We start from the raw sequence: 19,792 nt of genomic DNA on the forward strand, positions 1-19,792 counted from the left end.
CCTAAATTAGCTCCCGGTGGCCGGCGGGAATGGAAGCCGCGGCGTGGAGGCCCCGCAAGGCTAGCCCACCCGACGGAGAGAGCAGGGGCTAGAGGCACTGCGGCGCGGTGTGTGCCTAGGCCAGTAGCCGGAGAGAGGGGGGAAAAAACGCGGAAGACCCGCCGGAAAGAGGATGGGGGCGGAGCCGTAACGCCGCACTAGGCCCCGACAGAAGCCGGGGCCTAAATTAGCCCCCGGTGGCCGGCGGAAAAGGTCCAGGCCCCGACCGAAGCCGGGGCCTGGATTAGAGCCTGGTGACAGCTGTGGGGGAGAGACGCCGTGGAAACCTTACAAGGCCCCGGCGCTACCGCCGCAAAGAACCCCTTCTCTGGTGGACCCATGTGCTGCACAAGGGAAGCTGAAGAGAGATCCAGGGTGAGGTAAGAGCCCTGGACCCCAAACTGTGGGACACAGTGACTTCCCCATAAAACAACCCCTGAGCCCCACTCTTAGATTGCTAGACAGGGGGGTCACCTTTCTTCATCTGTATACTTACCCTTGAATGATCTGGGATGGTATGGGGAAAATACTCACCTCAAACCTCCCAAGCCGGTACTAACCTGAAGAGGAATGAGACGTCCAGGAGCTGATGGACGTCCTCGTCTCCTCCAACCGACAGGCTCTGGTGGGCGAGTGGGTGGGGGACGGAGCCAGGACCGGACTTCTAAGCACGCTTGTGTGCTAGGATCTTGGTCCTGGAGAGGGATCTATGAGGATACGGGGTGGCAGTACACGCCGTACTCATAGTCCGTATTGTGGGACTACAGGTGTGACTGCTCACCCTGTATCCCTCCGGAAAATCTGAAAAAGAAACGACGCACATTGAGGTAGATAAGGGTCTAATGAAAGACCCGTGTCCACCTCCTACTGACACTAAGCTAAACTGAATATCCTACTTCCTGTCGGTAGGGTGTACACTGCAGAGGAGGAGCTAACTTTTTTATTTGCATAGTGTCAGCCTCCTAGTGGCAGCAGCATACACCCATGGTTCCTGTGTCCCCCAATGAAAGGCGATAGAGAAAGCATTGTATGGCTTAGAAGTCTTGCTCTCCACAAGGAGAAACGTAACCCTTACAACACTATAGATGTGTTTCCATTCAGCACTTATCACCATAAGGTTTTCTTTCGTCTGACCCATCAGTATGCGATTTATGGCATATGCACTGATCCTTAGTATAGGGGCATATGTAACAGAAAGCCCCATATAAAAGAACAAGGGGCAATAAAACAGGTGATGGCTCTCTAGACAAAGGCAGGATGGCATTCACCGCTACCTATTCTCCTATTCAGCTGATGTGACTGAGAAGGGATTATTCAGTGCAGGGAAACAACTGACAATGAAATGATCAATAGACAAAACACAAAGTTATCAAGGGAGATTTTCATATTTAGAGCGGATTTATAAAGCATGTCTGAATATCAGCTAATCCTGGCTAGATTAACAGGAAAGTGGGAAAAGGTTATAAGGAACGGGCATATGGCATTATGGAGAACTTCAGAAATCAATCATATAATAGAAGGTCAAAACATATCTGTCCTACATCTGCTGAGCGACACTTCCAGATTCACAGTATATGCATCATCATGAAGTTAGAGGAACCAACATCAGTACCTTTTTATATTTTCCTTGGCGTTTTGCTGCAGACTGCCCCTGGGAGTTAGAACAACATACTGTAAGAATACATGCACTCTACAAGGAACGGAAAAACCCCCTCACTTCTTATTAACAGAGGTGCGAGATCTGCTACCCTGGATACTTGACAGTGTAATGGCTACATAGTTATGCCGTGCATATTAGTGGGGTTGTCAGATACAACACAACTCAGTATAATGCTTGAAATGTAATGTGGGCTCAAGTGGTCCCGCCATTCATACTTGGGACTAGTTTGGGATGCATTATCGTAGGTGGACCCCACCAATATGACCGGCCAGAATGAGCTACTTACTAAAAAAATTCAAACAAACACGGAGCATTAACCTCTTGGGTCTTAATCTATCCCTGCATTCTGTGTCAGCACCCATGTATCAAAACGTATCCTTGTTTGAAAAGGATTTCATTTTTGTCTGTATAATCACTACGCTGCCAGTCTTCACAATCCAAGATCTGCACATGGGCATAGCTGTAGGAGGTGCAGAAGTAGCAGGCGCACGTGGGCCCCACTAACACATTCGGATACCAGTATTATTAATCACACATTGTAGCTGAAGGGCTGCGTTACAGATCTTCCATTGACACCTTTAAATTGCATCTCTGCATGTCACTGACATTTTTAAGAAATGACAATTTTGCATGTGTCAGCCATAAAAAAACAAAACAAAAAAAAAAGATCGCCTAATGGTGAATCAAGCATCAGGAGCTGGATTACACACAAGACTCCTCAAAGAGCCAAGTAGACTTATTTCTAGAACAGTTTGGTAGAGTTACAGACTAATAACATGCACAGTGCTAATTGGCTAGTGCTGAATAAATGTGGCGTATCTGGATACAATTGGAAAATGCACTTGACATTGTCCATCATAGACATTGGATATGCAACATAAAAAAAAGCCATCAGTAAAAAATGGCATTGGTATAAATCAGGTTAATGGTATTAATGGTACTTGCATTTAAAAAAAAGTGGCCATTTCTTATCACAGCCTTTATGGGGGGGGGGGGGGGGGGGGGAAAGAGTACTGGTACCCTTCACACTGGCTACAAAGGCTTTCTTAGACTCATTTCTTCCTCATCATCAGAGGCAGGATTACAATGGCAGATACGGTAACTCCATCCAGTTCTGCAGATTCAGTAAGGCTGCTTTCACACATCAGGTTTTTGGTTTCAGGCACAATCCGGCAAATTTGCTAAAAAACGGATCCGGTGTAAATAGTGAAAAAGCGGATGCAAACTGATGCACCGGATCCGTTTTTTTTAGCTGGATCCGGCTCTATGTACTGCGCATGGTTTTTGAGTTCCTGGGGAGGGAGAGGGAGGGAGGGAGAGGGGGAGAGGGGAAAAGGGGGAGAGGGGTAGAGGGTGAGAGAGGGAGAGAGACACACACGTTTTTTGTATCCGGCAAAAAAGCCTGAAGGGACGGATCCGTCACAAAACGGATGAAACGCATGTCCTTCAGGCACGATCCGGCAGTAATACAACTCTATAAGGAAAAAACGGATCAGGCATCAGAAAAAAAATGATCCAGATTGTGCCTGAAACTGCCGGATTGTGCCTGAAACCAAAAACCTGATGTGTGAAAGCAGCCCAAGCCAAACCTCCGACACCACAGCAGCACTGGTCACTACTGAGCATGTGAATAAACTGCAGCACAACTAAGAGCCAAGATCTTTAGATTAGGAGCAGAAATTTATAGGACATTTCAAAACTTTCCCAAATCCTTATGCACATCCTGCATTGTACTACTGTACCCAATTTATTATAGAGTGGGTTCATTTTATACCAACGCCAACAAAATGGACTCAGACTCCACAGCCCTGCCTCTATACACAGCTGATAACACAGGATCCACCAATCACAATAGGCGACATTACACCTGACCCCACGCGGTGTTTTCTCAAACTACAGAAAGGTGGAGTCTATAAAAGCCCCTGTGGCCATTGTGACAATTGCAAGATTTCAGTTTTTTTCCCATTCAAATTGTGAGACGTGTAAAAAAAAATAAATAAAAATACACTTGACACAAAATCCTGATTTATATACTAGATTATTCTCCAATAGCTTCTCTTTAAGGTCTATTATACTTTAGAAAGTAGGTTACAATTAAGTGGGTGACTGGCTCCAGGGCCATACAACTTGTCATTCATGCACTGTCTTGCTCTCGGTCTATGATGAGGAACAGGTTTGTGTTTCGGGCAGGCCTGTGAGCAGGGCTTTCCTTGGTTTTTCTGGCCTACAGCAGAAAGGTAAGACTCTGCCTACAGTCCTGCCCCAGATCACAGGCATATCATTAAATGAAAACTAACACTAATTACACAAGAAACACAAGAAGGATTTCTTCACTCCAGGTATAATTTTAATCAGTGTAACGGCGCCAACATGACAATGCCTGTAGTTTACTCAGCAAAGTCCTGCTGACAGGTTCGCTCTAAAGGTACCGTCACACTCAGCGACGCTGCAGCGATATAGACAAAGAGCCGATCGCTGGAGCGTCGCTGTTTAGGTCGCTGTAGAGACGTCAAACACAGCAGCTCCAGAACGATGCAGGAGCGATCCAGTGACGTAACGGCGACTCACTTATCGTTGTAGCTGGTTGTTAGCTCCATGTAAAACATTGCTGGCATCGTTGCTTTTGCTGTCAAACACGACGATACACGCCGACCTGACGAACAAATAAAGTTCTGGACCTCTAGCCCCGACCAGCGATATCACAGCAGGATCCAGATCGCTGCTGCGTGTCAAACACAACGAGATCGCTATCCAGGACGCTGCAACGTCACGGATCGTTGTCGTTCTCGTTGTAAAGTTGCCGAGTGTGAAGGTACCTTAAGCCTGGACCACTGAATTATACAGATTATTTCAAATGCCCTATGGAGAAACCTGGCACAGCGGTGCAGCAGGTGGGACCTGGCATTAGTTGCTACAATTTCTCCAAGAAAAGTAATGGAAAATGGAAACAAATAACTGACACTTGACCACAATTTGCTGAAATAACAAGCAAGGCCTTTATAACTATAGTGCCATAAATACATTAATAAATCTGCTCCATTGGAAACACGTCAGGCTATGTAACCAAACACTAATTTACAACAGCAGTGTGTCCCAATTCGTGGTTCAGAAGACATGTGGGGTTCTTTGAATGCGGCTCTCCATGTGTTCTAGAAACCTTTCTACGTGAACTAAGGGGGTCACTGAGCTAGAGGCACTAAATATGGTAAAGTCACTGAGATGGATCCAGGAAGAGCAGGAGGGACGAAGAAAAAAAGAAAGAAGAAGAGAATGCTATCAGCACAGCGTCAGTGACTGCTCGGGACATGCACACCCCTCCGATGCATCAGTATAGAGCTGGCTGTCAGTCAGTGGCGATTACAGCCAATGCTAACTATATACTAAGCGGTGACTGATGCCTCCATGACTGAAAGCTACAGGCTGCCAGGAGGAATAAAGTTCATTTTTTCCCGGTAATCAGGCTAAGGCTAGTTTCACACTAGTGTTTATCCGGGCTCCGGAAGGATGCGGACTTCCTCCGTGAAGCCCCGCCAACTGCCGCACCTCTTCGTTCAGCTCCGCCTACGGCTGCATGCGGCGTGCACACCCTATCTTTAACATTGGGTACGCAGGCCATGGCGCTGTATGCAGATGCCGCCGCATGCATCATTTTGACGGTGCGACGACCTGCGCCAAACGCAACATGTTGCATTTTCGTGCAGATGCCGCACCGTCAAAACAACGCATGCGGCGGCATCCACATACAGCGGCATGGCCTGCGTACCCAAAGTTAAAGATAGGGTGCGCACGACGCATGCAGCCATAGGCGGAGCTGAATGAAGAGGCGTGGCAGTGGGCAGGGCTTCACGGAGGAAATCCGCATCCCTCCCCAGCCCGGATAAACGCTAGTGTGAAACTAGCCTTACAATGTGGAGTCCGCACAGCTTTAGAACGCCATCAACCTGCAGATAATAGTATTTTTTGACATGACAAGTTCCCTTTAAAAAGGTTGAATGAATGTTTGTTGAATGATTATTCTGAAGACTTAGCCATGCACATGTTAATTGGCCATTGCAGTTGTTCAAAGTGGCCATACATGTTCAGTTACACAGGCATATATACGGTAGATCACAGGAAGCAAAATTTGTAAAAAGGCGCTGTGCCCTTTAACAGCTGTTAAATGAGTTAGGCTAGTCTCCCCCCTTCCCCTATGCACAAGAACGCTCAATTTGGCACAACATGCAGGGGGGTTTATTAGGAAGAGTGGAGTGAGCTGCTATAAACATGTCTAGTAGTTGATTATCCAACATAAGAACAAGAAAATCATGAAGAGTCTGGAGACCCCAATAATCACTGGATAGTCAGCAGGCTCACCCATAAAATAGGGATTTTTGTGTACTCACCATAAAATCCTTTTCTCCGAGTCAATCAATGGGGGACACAGGACCATGGGTGTTATGCTGCTGCCACTAAGAGGACATTAAGTTAACATAGAAAGATTAACTCCTCCCCTGCAGTATACACCCTCTCACTGGTCAATATTCAACCAGTTCGGTAGAAAAGCATTAGGAATGTTAAACGAAAAACAATAAAAACTATGTCAAACCCAAAGAAGTAACGACAAGCCAATAGGCTAACAGCGTAAGTGCTGTGTCCCCCAATGATTGGCTTGGAGAAAAGGATTTTACGGTGAGTACACAAAAATCCCTATTTCTCCTACGCCTCATTGGGGGACACAGGACCATGGGACGTCCTAAAGCAGTCCCTGGGTGGGGAGCAACATAGCTGCCAATACCCCATGTACCCTAGGCTTACAGCTAAGGTACTGCCGACTGCAGAATGCGCCTGCCAAGGGCAGCGTCTGCAGAGGATAGAGAATGAATGTGGTAGTGGTTTGTAAAAGTATGCAAGCTGGACCAAGTCGCAGCTTTGCAGACCTGTTGTGCTGACGCCTGGTGCCGAATGGCCCAAGAGGCGCCCACTGACCGAGTAGAATGGGCCTTAATCCCTGCTGGGATAGGAGCACCCCTGACACGATAGGATTCCTGAATAGCCGATCGAATCCATTTGGCTAGAGTAGCCTTGGAAGCGGGTAAGTCCTTCCTTTGTCCCACTGGAAGTACGAATAGGACATCTGACTTGCGGAAGGGAGCCGTCCGTGAGATGTACAGTCGAAGGGCCCTGACCACATCCAGAGTGTGCATAGCTTTCTCAATGCAATGGACCGGTGCCGGACAGAATGAAGGCAGAATAATCTCATTGAGATGGAAGGTGGAAACGACTTTAGAAAGGAGGGAGAAGTCCTCAAGACTGCCTTATCCGGGTGAAAAATCAGAAACGGGGGTCGGCAGGAGAGAGCCGCCAACTCAGAGACTCGCCTGATAGATGTAATAGCCACTAGAAAAACTACCTTCCAGGAAAGGAAGGTCAGAGAAACATCCTGCAGTGGCTCAAAAGGAGCCTCCTGAAGAGCTCCAAGGACCAAATTAAGGTCCCATGGATCCAAAGGCATTTTATAGGAAGGTGCCACACGGGAAACTCCCTGAATGAACGTCTTAACCGGTAATCTGGTGGCAATTTTCCATTGAAATAGGACTGACAAAGCTGACACTTGTCCTTTGAGGGAGCTAAGTGCGAGACCCGACTCTATTCCTGATTGGAGAAATTCCAGTATGGAAGGGATGGAAAATACCAGATGAGATCGTCCATGGGCATTGCAGATTCACCAGGTACGGTGATAAATGTGCATGGACACAGGTTTCTAGCACTAATCATGGTGGAGGACACCTCAGGGGAGAATCCAGCTTGGGCTAGAATCTAGGATTCAACGGCCATGCCGTCTAAGACAAGGCCCCAGAGTTCTGGTGGTAAATCGGGTCCTGCTAGAGATCCATGCGATCTGGAAGCCGCCAGGGGACGTTGGCGACCAGATTAACCAGTTCAGTGTACCATGCCAGGCGCGGCCAGTCCGGCGCAACTAGGATCACTGGTACCCCCTCTGCCGATCTTCTTGATGACCCTCGGTAACAGGGGAAGAGGAGGAAAAATGTACGGAAGGTGGAATTGATGCCACGGTAGGACCAAGCCATCTGCTCCGATGGCGCGTGGATCGAGTGATCGGGCAATGAACTGGGGGATCTTGTTGTTTAACCTTGAGGCCATGAGGTCCACATCCGGGGTCCCCCAATGATGGCAAATCTGCTGGAAAACTTCTTGGTGGAGGGACCACTCGCCCGAGGTGAGACCCTGGCGACTGAGGAAGTCCGCCGCTAAATTCTCCACACCTTGTATGTGGATCGCCGAGATTGGCGAATGGTTGCGCTCGGCACAGCGGAGGATGTGGGTCACCTCGACCATGGCAGTCTTGCTGCGGGTACCCCCTTGAAGGTTGATGTACGCCACAGCTGTAGCGTTGTCGGACTGGATTCTGATGGGGTGACCTGCAAGGAGATGGTAAAAACTGAGCAATGCTAGTGTGATCGCTCGTATCTCCAGGATATTGATGGGGAGACGCGACTCTCGAGTGGACCACCGCCCCTGAGCTGTGTGGTGACTGAAGACTGCAACCCAGCCCAAAAGGCTGGCATCAGTAGTCACCACCATCCAGCGAACTGGGAGAAAAGACTTCCCCTGGTTCAGGGAGGACTTCAGCGTCCCAAGACAGGCGGAAGCGACAGTCGAGAGAGGACGGGTTCCCGTTCCATACCGACAGCAGCGCATGTTGTAAGGGACGGAGGAGGAACTGCGTGAACGGAACCACTTCCATGGCTGCTACCATTTTCCCGAGAATGCGAATGCTGAAACGAATGGACTGAGAGACTGGGCGGGAAAGACTGTGCTCCCTGTTGTAAGGCCAAGGCCTTTTCTGAAGGTAGAATGACCAAGCCGCGGGAAGTGTCCAAGGTCTTTGCCAAAAAGGAAATCCTCTGAGCCAGGACCGGGGAAGATTTTTCGAAGTTTATCTGCCAACCCAGCCGAGAAAGAGTATCCACCCTTATGTTGGCGGACTCCTCGCAGGCTGGATATGACGGGCCTTTTATCAGCAGGTCATCCAGGTACGGAAGTATCACCACTCCCCAAGCATGAAGGATAGCCATGACCTTGGTGAAAACTCTGGAAGCGGTGGCAAGGCCGAAAGGTAAGGCCACAAACTGGAAGTGTTCCTCGCGAAAAGAGAAGCGGAGGAACTGCTGATGAGGAGGAAAAATTGAGATGTGGAGGTAAGCATCCTTGATGTCTATGGATGCTAGGAACTCTCCCTTTTCCATGGATGTGATGACAGAGCGGAAAGATTCCATTCTGAAGCATCGAATTTTTACAAAGTGGTTTAGAAGCTTTAGGTCCAGTATCGGTCGTAGTGATCCGTCCTTCTTTGGGACCATGAATAGGTTCGAGTAAAACACCTTGAACCTTTGGTCTAGGGCAGAGGTCCCCAACTCCAGTCCTCAAGGCCCACCAACAGGTCATGTTTTCAGGATTTCCTTTGCATTGCACAGGTGATGCAATTATTACCTGGGCAAGACTAAGGAAATCCTGAAAACATGACATGTTGGTGGGCCTTGAGGACTGGAGTTGGGGACCTCTGGTCTAGGGGAACCGGAATGATGACTCCGTCCCCTTGTAGTGCTCTTATGGCCTGGAGAAAAGCCGTTGTCTGTTTTGGGAGGACACTACTGGAAAAAACGTGTCGGTCGGGGGAGGGGGGGGGGGAAACTCGATTTTGTATCCGGAGAACACCGGTTCTCTGACCCACTCGACGTGGACGACAGAGAGCCAGGCTTGTCGGAACGAAAGTAAATGGCGGCTCACTTTGTCGATGTCCTCCGGATGTTGCAAGGAGTCATTGAGTGGAAGATCTAAGGGATCTGGGTCCCTTAGATCCAGATGATCTCGGCCTGGGTTTCCAGCTATGGTTAGGTCTGTATGAGACCTGGGAACCTCTATCCCCGAGCGAACTTCGTCCTGATCCAAAAGAGGTAGACAACCAAATGGGATTGTGGCGAAAGGGCCAGAATCGAGGTTGTTGTTGAGCAAGAAATTTACTCTTTCCCCCCAATGGCGTCAGAGATAATTTGGTCCAGCTTTTCTCCGAGTAAGCGACCAGCTTGGTATGGCAGAGATGTCAGTGACTGTTTGGAAGCCGAATCTGCTTGCCAATCTCTGAGCCATAGCGCTCTTCTGATGGAGATTACATTTGCGGCTGCTTGTGTAGCGCAATTGGCCGCGTATATTGAGGCGTTAACTACGATGAGCGACTCCTCTCCCCGGGGACCAGGACCGCACCTTCCCACGCAGGCAGCGTGAGGAAGGGACTACTCACCGCCACCGGTGCAGGGACGCAGCGCCTCCTTTGCGATGCATCCTTCCTGAGTCGGGTGATGGAGAGGATCCTCCGGCCATCTTAATCCTGTGCCTGCCGCAAGGGACTTACAGCTTTCATGGGGACTGCATGACGCAATCAGGTGGGGGCCTTAGTGATATGCGGTAGGGCCCAGGAGAGGAAAATAAGAGCCAGAACTATGTGCTTGCCATCTTACAGGGGAAGAAATAGGGACGGTAAAGGAACCGTCGCCCAAGCATAGATTAGGCGTGCCCCAGTCCTCGCAGGAGAGGTATGGGGAGGTATACTCCGCGTGCTCGCCTTTTGATGGTTCGGGGGAGAGCGGACCCTTGAAAGGAATCCGTTGCCCCCTTCACTCTGTTAATTAAAAAATAAAAATTTACAGAAAAGAAAAAGAAAATAAAAACGTTGGGGTCTGAAACTGACCCAAGTGCCTCCTACAGACACTAAGCAAGAACTGGTTGAATATTGACCAGTGAAGGGGTGTATACTGCAGGGGAGGAGTTAATCTTTCTATGTTAACTTAGTGTCCTCCTAGCGGCAGCAGCATTACACCCATGGTCCTGTGTCCCCCCAATGAGGCGTAGGAGAAATGAAGGTTTGGCCTAGTTTACTCTGAACGGAGGCCCAGCTTCACAACAGGTTGTTTTAGGGTTTCTGCTTAAGCAAGATATCAAAAGCTTACAGTGGATGTGTCACCAGAATTCACAATGAAAACTGCATACAGTAGTCTCACGTTTGTTCCTTACTAGAGGAAACCAACGTCTAAGAACGCCCCAGAAGAATGGTTAAAGATTGCAAGATTTCCATTATTAAATTTCAGAGATTCCACACAGACATTGAAAAAAAAGGAAAAAATTCATGCAAAACAAAAATCTGATTTATACGATAAATATAAAGTTTAACCCTTATCTGACCTTGGACGGGATAGTACGTCCGAGGTCAGATCCCCTGCTTTGATGCAGGGCTCCGCGGTGAGCCCGCATGAAAGCCGGGACATGTCAGCTGTTTTTAACAGCTGACATGTGCCCGTAATAGGCGCGGGCAGAATCGCGATCTGCCCGCACCTATTAACTAGTTAAATGCCGCTGTCAAACGCAGACAGCGGCATTTAACTACCGCTTCCGGCCGGGCGGCCGGAAATGACGTCATCGCCGACCCCCGTCACATGATCGGGGGTCGGCGATGCGTCAGGATGGTAACCATAGAGGTCCTAGAGACCTCTATGGTTACTGATCACCGGTGGCTGTGAGCGCCACCCTGTGGTCGGCGCTCACAGCACACCTCCATTTCTGATACATGGCAGTGATCAGCAGATCGCTGCTATGTAGCAGAGGCGATCGAGTTGTGCCTGCTTCTAGCCTCCCATGGAGGCTATTGAAGCATGGCAAAAGTAAAAAAAAAAAAAAAGTAAAAAAAAAATATATATATATATAAAAGTTTAAATCACCCCCCTCTCGCCCCAATCAAAATAAATCAATTAAAAAAAAAAAATCAAATCTACACATTTGGTTTCGCCGCGCTCAGAATCGCCCGATCAATTAAAAAAAAGCATTAACCTGATCGCTAAACGGCGTAGCGAGAAAAAAATTCAAAACGCCAGAATTACGTTTTTTAGGTCGCCGCGACATTGCATTAAAATGCAATAACAGGCGATCAAAAGAACGTATCTGCACCAAAATGCTATCATTAAAAACGCCAGCTCGGCACGCAAAAAATAAGCCCTCAACCGACCCCAGATGACGAAAAATGGAGACGTTACGAGTATCGGAAAATGGCGCTTTTTTTTTTTTTTTAGCAAAGTTTGGAATTTTTTTTCACCACTTAGATAAAAAATAACCTAGTCATGTTAGGGGTCTATGAACTCGTACTGACCTGGAGAATCATAATGGCAGCTCAGTTTTTGCATTTAGTGAACCTAGCAGGGTGGATAAAAATCAATGTTTAAAAAAAAAAAAAAAAAAATAATTGGATTTTTTAGATTTAAATCGGATTTTTTTTATTTAAATCGGATTTTTTTCAATAAACTGCTTTTTGAGGAAAATATTTTACCATCCAAAGGTTCTTCCATCATGAGATAAAGCTGAGTTGTTTAACTCAGTAGAATAAAGGCTGTATATGTGTAACATTCACAATGCCATGCTCTTCCAGAGGTTTCTGTAGGATTAGTGGGCAGTTTCTCTCCTATATTATCACAGACTCTCGCTTTACTTACGCAGTTCTCAAAACTGAATTTGACTCCGCAGAGGTCCCAGCCTCTTCTTCACGGCAAAAATGTTACAACATGAACAGAGTTGAGAAAAAGACCTTAATCCTATTGTTCTACAAACCTATGAATACAGAATCAACCCCTTCAGTGCCAAGTCCAAGAAGTTAGACAATATGTTTCTGATTGTTTGGAGTGGAATAGATCTGCACAACACAAGAAGAATGTGAATCTAAGTGTGAGGAGGAGGAAGGGCAAGCAGACAAGAAAATGAAAGTGAAACTTTGAGCACAATACTGCAGCATAGCCACAGACAGACAAGTCTGGATCTGTTTGTGCGTACGATCTGAGGTTTATTACATTCTTTCCTTATAATGGCTGCAGGCCGTAAAAGAGACCCAGTTTGGGAATATTTTAATGAAGCTCCTTTGCCTATCGGTAAGGCAGGCATGTGTTGTGAATTCTGTGGCCAAGCTCCCTCCTGTGGTCGAGAGTGGTACTTCGGCTGGTTCTGTCTATGAGCTTCCTTTGGTGGATGAGAGTGATACTGCGGCTTCTGAGTTTCCTTCCTCAGGTGATGAGGTTAAGTCGTTAGGTGCTGCTCTATTTAACTCCACCTAGTGCCTTGATCCTGGCCTCCAGTCAATGTTCTAGTATTGGTCTTGCTTCCTCCTGGATCGTTCCTGTGGCCTGTCTATCCTGCATAAGCTAAGTTTTGCTTGTGTTATTTTTGCTTGCTATTTTTTCTGTCCAGCTTGCTTTATTGGTTTTTCTTGCTTGCTGGAAGCTCTGAGACGCAGAGGGAGCACCTCCGTACCGTTAGTCGGTGCGGAGGGTCTTTTTGCCCCTCTGCGTGGTTGTTTGTAGGTTTTTGTGTTGACCGCAAAGCTATCATTCCTATCCTCGGTCTATTCAGTAAGTCGGGCCTCACTTTGCTAAATCTATTTCATCTCTGTGTTTGTATTTTCATCTTACTCACAGTCATTATATGTGGGGGGCTGCCTTTTCCTTTGGGGAATTTCTCTGAGGCAAGGTAGGCTTATTTTTCTATCTTCAGGGCTAGTTAGTTTCTCAGGCTGTGCCGAGTTGCATAGGGAGCGTTAGGCGCAATCCACGGCTACCTCTAGTGTGGTGTGTTAGGATTAGGGATTGCGGTCAGCAGAGTTCCCACGTCTCAGAGCTCGTCCTTTGTTTTTGGTAATTGTCAGGTCACTTTGTGTGCTCTGAACTTCAATGTCCATTGTGGATCTGAATTACCTGTTCATAACAGGCATGCGTGCAAAATGCAAACGATGCAACAAAGAGATGCAAGGCCTGGTGGCGCGAATGAGGCAACATCATGAGAAGTGCGGTGATGAAGATGACCAAAGAAACACTTCTGAACAGGCAGGATCTTCAGGTTGGTAAACATTTTTATTGAATCCTATTTCTAAAGACTGAACTGTCATGTGTGAGAAAAATTATATTTCTTATTATTACTGCATGTTACTGTCATTTGGTACAGTTATGAAGAAAAACAAATATTACTTTTGGGGCAGGGGCAGTGATGTGTTGTGTACAATAAGCAGAAATTGTATAAACAATAAAATAACAGCATTTACTTTTTTGTTTAGGGGAATTCATGGATTCTGGAAACTATCCACCTCCAAGATCACCATCATCCTGTTCTACAGTTTCAGAGTTATCCATCCAGGATAGTGCTTCATTAGCAGCAGCATCATCATCAGACACCCACAGCCACATATCACCATCACCCAAAAGGAAGAAAAAACCTTTACCTCCTGGAATCACCATAGATAGGTTTGTGATAAGAAATAGCAGATTAGAAAAAGAGTTGATTGATGAAAAAATTGCCCAGTTTATTTATGCAACGAACTCTTCTTTCCGTCTGACTGAGAACCCACATTTCATTAATATGGTTCAGTCACTGAGACCAGGATACAGTCCACCCAGCAGAGCGGATGTTGCAGGGAAACTGCTGGATCAAGTGTATGACAGAGAAATGGAGCAATGTGCAACAGCTCTGGAGGGTAAAATTGTTAACCTAAGTATTGATGGGTGGAGTAATGTCCACAATGATCCTATTGTATGTGCTTGTATAACAACAGAAGAAGGTAACGTCTTCCTTGCACAAACAACTGATACGTCAGGAAATGCACACAGCAGAATACTTACAAGAAGTGGCAGTAAAAGCTATAACGACATGTGAACAAAAATTCAAATGTCTAGTACGCAGTTTGGTCACTGACACTGCTGCAAACGTATCCAAGATGAGAAGAGATTTAGAAGAGCAGGGAGGGAATACAAAGCTGCTAATAACATATGGTTGCAGTGCTCATTTGCTGCACCTCTTAGCCAAAGACTTAAGTGTTCCAGAAACAAAGGCTAATGTTGTTGAAATTGCTAAATACTTCCGTAATAATCATTTTGCTGCAGCAGCTCTGAAAAGGATGGGTGGAACCAAGCTAACGCTCCCACAAGATGTTAGATGGAACTCTGTGGTGGACTGTTTTGAGCAGTATATCAAAAACTGGCCTATTCTGATGACACTTTGTGAAGAAAATCGAGATAAAATAGATGGCACTGTCACGGCCAAAATCCTCAACATTGGGCTTAAGAGAAATGTTGAACATATGCTGAGCTTCCTGAAACCCATATCTCAAGCTTTAAACAAAATACAGAAAAATAGCTGTTTTATTGCGGATGCTGTTGAAATTTGGAAGGAACTGAGTGAACACTTAAAAACAGAACTACACATGGACAGAATTAAATTACAAGCAGTAAACAAACGAATGGGACAAGCACTGACTCCAGCTCATTTTTTGGCAAATATTGTCAATATCCAATATCAGGGTCAAAACCTAAGTGCTGAGGAAGAGGAGTTAGCAATGACATGGGTATCCAGCAATCATCCATCTTTAATAACAACTATAATAAACTTCAGAGCTAAGGGGGAACCATTCAAGAAATATATGTTTGCTGAAGATATTTTAAGGAAGGTCACACCAGTAAACTGGTGGAAGTCACTTAAGCGCTTGGATTTAGAGACTGTTCAAGTAATGATTTCACTTTTAACAGCAGTAGCTTCTTCTGCAGGCGTTGAAAGAATATTCTCTTCCTTTGGACTCATTCATTCTAAATTGAGAAATCGGTTGGGACCCAATAAAGCAGGAAAGCTTGTTTTTCTTTTCCAGATTATGAATAGGAACAAAGAAGAAGATGATGATGAAGATGACGACAAGTGAGCTACAGAGGACAGCAGGGACAGTAGTATTTAAGTTTTTCATGTGTCGGCTGGGCTGACAGTCTAAGTTTCTTATAATATATATATATATATTTTGTTTAGCCAAATTAGTTAACAAACATGGATGTTTGTTTAAGCAAATAACTTATGCTGTAATGTTGTTATTGTTTCAGTTGAATAAATCTGTTTAAATTGTTATTAAGGTCAGGATTATTTTTCTCCTTCCTAAGTACAACAGAACAGTGGTGTCCAAATATGAATGATTAACCCATTAAACTGGGGAGAAAAAGGTAATATGGTCTGTTCCGCAGGATTGGCGCATAGCAAATGTGGTGCCAATATTCAAAAAGGGCTCTAAAAGTGAACCTGGAAATTATAGGCCAGTAAGTCTAACCTCTATTGTTGGTAAAATATTTGAAGGGTTTCTGAGGGATGTTATTCTGGATTATCTCAATGAGAATAACTGTTTAACTCCATATCAGCATGGGTTTATGAGAAATCGCTCCTGTCAAACCAATCTAATCAGTTTTTATGAAGAGGTAAGCTATAGGCTGGACCACGGTGAGTCATTGGACGTGGTATATCTCGATTTTTCCAAAGCGTTTGATACCGTGCCGCACAAGAGGTTGGTACACAAAATGAGAATGCTTGGTCTGGGGGAAATTGTGTGTAAATGGGTTAGTAACTGGCTTAGTGATAGAAAGCAGAGGGTGGTTATAAATGGTATAGTCTCTAACTGGGTCGCTGTGACCAGTGGGGTACCGCAGGGGTCAGTATTGGGACCTGTTCTTTTCAACATATTCATTAATGATCTGGTAGAAGGTTTACACAGTAAAATATCGATATTTGCAGATGATACAAAACTATGTAAAGCAGTTAATACAAGAGAAGATAGTATTCTGCTACAGATGGATCTGGATAAGTTGGAAACTTGGGCTGAAAGGTGGCAGATGAGGTTTAACAATGATAAATGTAAGGTTATACACATGGGAAGAAGGAATCAATGTCACCATAACACACTGAATGGGAAACCACTGGGTAAATCTGACAGGGAGAAGGACTTGGGGATCCTAGTTAATGATAAACTTACCTGGAGCAGCCAGTGCCAGGCAGCAGCTGCCAAGGCAAACAGGATCATGGGGTGCATTAAAAGAGGTCTGGATACACATGATGAGAGCATTATACTGCCTCTGTTCAAATCCCTAGTTAGACCGCACATGGAGTACTGTGTCCAGTTTTGGGCACCGGTGCTCAGGAAGGATATAATGGAACTAGAGAGAGTACAAAGGAGGGCAACAAAATTAATAAAGGGGATGGGAGAACTACAATACCCAGATAGATTAGCGAAATTAGGATTATTTAGTCTAGAAAAAAGACGACTGAGGGGCGATCTAATAACCATGTATAAGTATATAAGGGGACAATACAAATATCTCGCTGAGGATCTGTTTATACCAAGGAAGGTGACGGGCACAAGGGGGCATTCTTTGCGTCTGGAGGAGAGAAGGTTTTTCCACCAACATAGAAGAGGATTCTTTACTGTTAGGGCAGTGAGAATCTGGAATTGCTTGCCTGAGGAGGTGGTGATGGCGAACTCAGTCGAGGGGTTCAAGAGAGGCCTGGATGTCTTCCTGGAGCAGAACAATATTGTATCATACAATTAGGTTCTGTAGAAGGACGTAGATCTGGGGATTTATTATGATGGAATATAGGCTGAACTGGATGGACAAATGTCTTTTTTCGGCCTTACTAACTATGTTACTATGTTACTATGTAATATAAAAAGTGATTCTAAAAATCTTCATCTACTTGCATGTTAAAGTAGCAAGAACTAGTTTAGGTAGAAACTGATTTAAATCACTGATTTAAATCAAGCCTTACTGACTAGTGATTTAAATCCGTTAGATTTAAATCAAATCCACCCTGGAACCTGGCAAAAAAGCCAAACAAAAAACAAGTGTGGGATTGCACTTTTTTTGCAATTTCACCGCACTTGGAATTTTTTTCCCGTTTTCTAGTACACGACATGCTAAAACCAATGATGTCGTTCAAAAGTACAACTCGTCCCGCAAAAAATAAGCCCTCACATGGCCAAATTGACGGAAAAATAAAAAAGTTATGGCTCTAGGAAGGAGGAGAGTGAAAAACGAACACGGAAAAACGAAAAATCCCAAAGTCATGAAGGGGTTAAAATAAGATAGAATACTATTGCAGTGCTATACAAATGATTTGTACTATGCACAGTGTGCACTGTATGCCATGTACCCCGAAGTGGAGGACTGACTTGGCCATGTGCTCAGGAAGATTAACAGCTTGGACTGATGGCATAGTTGTGCTACTAGCCCCAACTATGCGGTGTCTCACAGTTAGCAGGGGCAGCAAAGGAGTGTAGGGGCAATGGAGCAGGAAGGATTCTGCGGTATGGCCAGCTTCATTGCGCACTTGCACGCGCTCCTTGTCCAAGATACCCGCCACCTCTGGTACAATGCAGGTGGGGCCGGTAACTTAAGTAACAAGTAAACTATACAATTCAGAAATTCTCTTTCTGCTCTAAAAGTATTTTAAATAAGAGGTTAAATGCAAAGTTGCTCGTTTTACAAACAATTTGCAATTGTATCCATTTAACAAGTGGAGAATAACCCTTTAAAAAAGATCTCTCACAACTGATGAGACTGGCGTACTTTCACTTATTTTTAATAGTACTACTAATGTATTAAAAATAAACGTGCATTTGTCAGTAAATGCAAACCGAGCCAAAGACCAGGAAACAATCTACCATTGGATATAAGGACTTCACATTAGGCCTTTTCGGGAAGTCTGCCCTATACATTTTACACTATTTGTCCCCCATAAATCACTAAATGATCCCTGGAGAACATTTTTTTTTATTACGCTTTTATTCCACTGTAGCTTCAATATCCAAAGGAGCCCAAATTCCAGGGAACAGCTCCCTATAGTCACAGGAAAAGATGATCTGGGTCTGCTATGACCCAGCAGCTCGTCTATGCAGGGGATGAGTCCTGGCATCGTGATCACTAGGTTCTACCAGTGCGGCTGAAACGTGTTGGGGTCCAGGAGGACTGGAGTTTGGGAAACACTGGCATATAGCTTACAGAGCTGGCAAATCCTGCTCCTCAGACTGCAGCAGCTTTACCCCCACCATAACTTTACAATGATGTGGGGTTACGCCCAGGACCATGGGTAGTACATTTTTTCCAATTACTACATCTTTGATGGTTTGTATCCTATATCTTGTTTTGGAATCTACTGGATATCACAAATGACACATTGCTGCAGTAGTACAATCCTAAACTTAAGAAATGTGGAGAGATCACAGAAAAAAAAGACAATTTTTGTACAACTCTGTATTACATTTAAAGGGAGAGTGTCGCCAAGTCTTTGCTACCTTGAGAGAAGCATGATGTAGGGACAGAGACCCCAATTCCAACAATGTATCAGTTACTGGGCTGCTTACTGCAGTTTGAGTAATGTCAGTGTTTTATCGGCTGCAAAAGTACGTGTTCTCTGAATGCTGAGCTCTGTATAACCCTGCCCCCACCCGTTTCTACCTATGCATAGCGTACACAGCTGCTAGTGATGGGGGCAGGGTTATACAGCGCTCATGAATATGGAGGACTACTATGGAGAACTTCCTGGCAGCAGGTTCACTTGGCCTCTAGTGATAATCTCCTGCTGATAAAACACTGGATTTTATATAAACTATACTGAGCAGTCCAGTAAGTGACATCACTGGAATCTGGGTCTCTGCCCCTGAACCATGCTGCTCTCAGATTAGGTGGAAAACTAACCTAGAGACAGATACACTTTAAGATGAAGGTAGCAGTAGAATTTCAGAGGTACAGGATACTTTTAAGATTCAGCAGATTGAATGCAGAAATCTGTCTTGCATTTTATAATCTAAGGCATCAGTGGAAAGATGCTATGCTTCCTTTGCCAATAGGACAACACTTTGCAAAGTCTTATTGAGACATGTAGATATCATAGAGGGAAGTCACTTGCTTGGGACTTTTTATGAGCAGAGCAGACCCATTCTAAGAGCACCTCATGTTTTTGATGCACTTTAGCCAAGCATTTATTACATGAAGAGCCAATGACCACCATGGCTGCCATGGTACACTACGTTTCCTGGCATATTTGGTGCAAGTGAAATGCATGACTATCCCCACCTTCTCCAAAGCATTATCTGCTCTTTAGGGGTATGTGTCAGCTGCAATTTAAATGGGGGTTTGCACAATAAGGTGACTCCTTTAATTAAAGATAATAAATAGCCGTCTAAACTTAGTCTGTGTCACAGCTAACCCA

General features: G+C 45.3%; 1 protein-coding gene across 4 annotated transcripts in view; it reads right to left on the reverse strand.

The window, feature by feature from the left end:
- TPP2 (tripeptidyl peptidase 2) overlaps positions 1–19,792 on the reverse strand; it is a 133,096-nt gene that overhangs the window by 22,107 nt on the left and 91,197 nt on the right. For 2 of the 4 annotated variants that reach the window (XR_011319348.1, XM_069757963.1), the window contains exon 24: positions 1,652–1,690. The exons of the other annotated variants lie outside the window; for them this stretch is intronic. Coding sequence is in view for 1 of the 2 variants with exons in the window: in XM_069757963.1 (XP_069614064.1) it covers positions 1,652–1,690 (39 nt within the window). In the remaining variant the exon portion in view is untranslated. The remainder of the gene's footprint in view (positions 1–1,651; positions 1,691–19,792) is intronic. 4 annotated transcript variants of the gene reach the window in all.

This window comes from Ranitomeya imitator, chromosome 3 (assembly GCF_032444005.1).
Source record: "Ranitomeya imitator isolate aRanImi1 chromosome 3, aRanImi1.pri, whole genome shotgun sequence".
Classification (NCBI taxonomy): domain Eukaryota; kingdom Metazoa; phylum Chordata; class Amphibia; order Anura; family Dendrobatidae; genus Ranitomeya; species Ranitomeya imitator.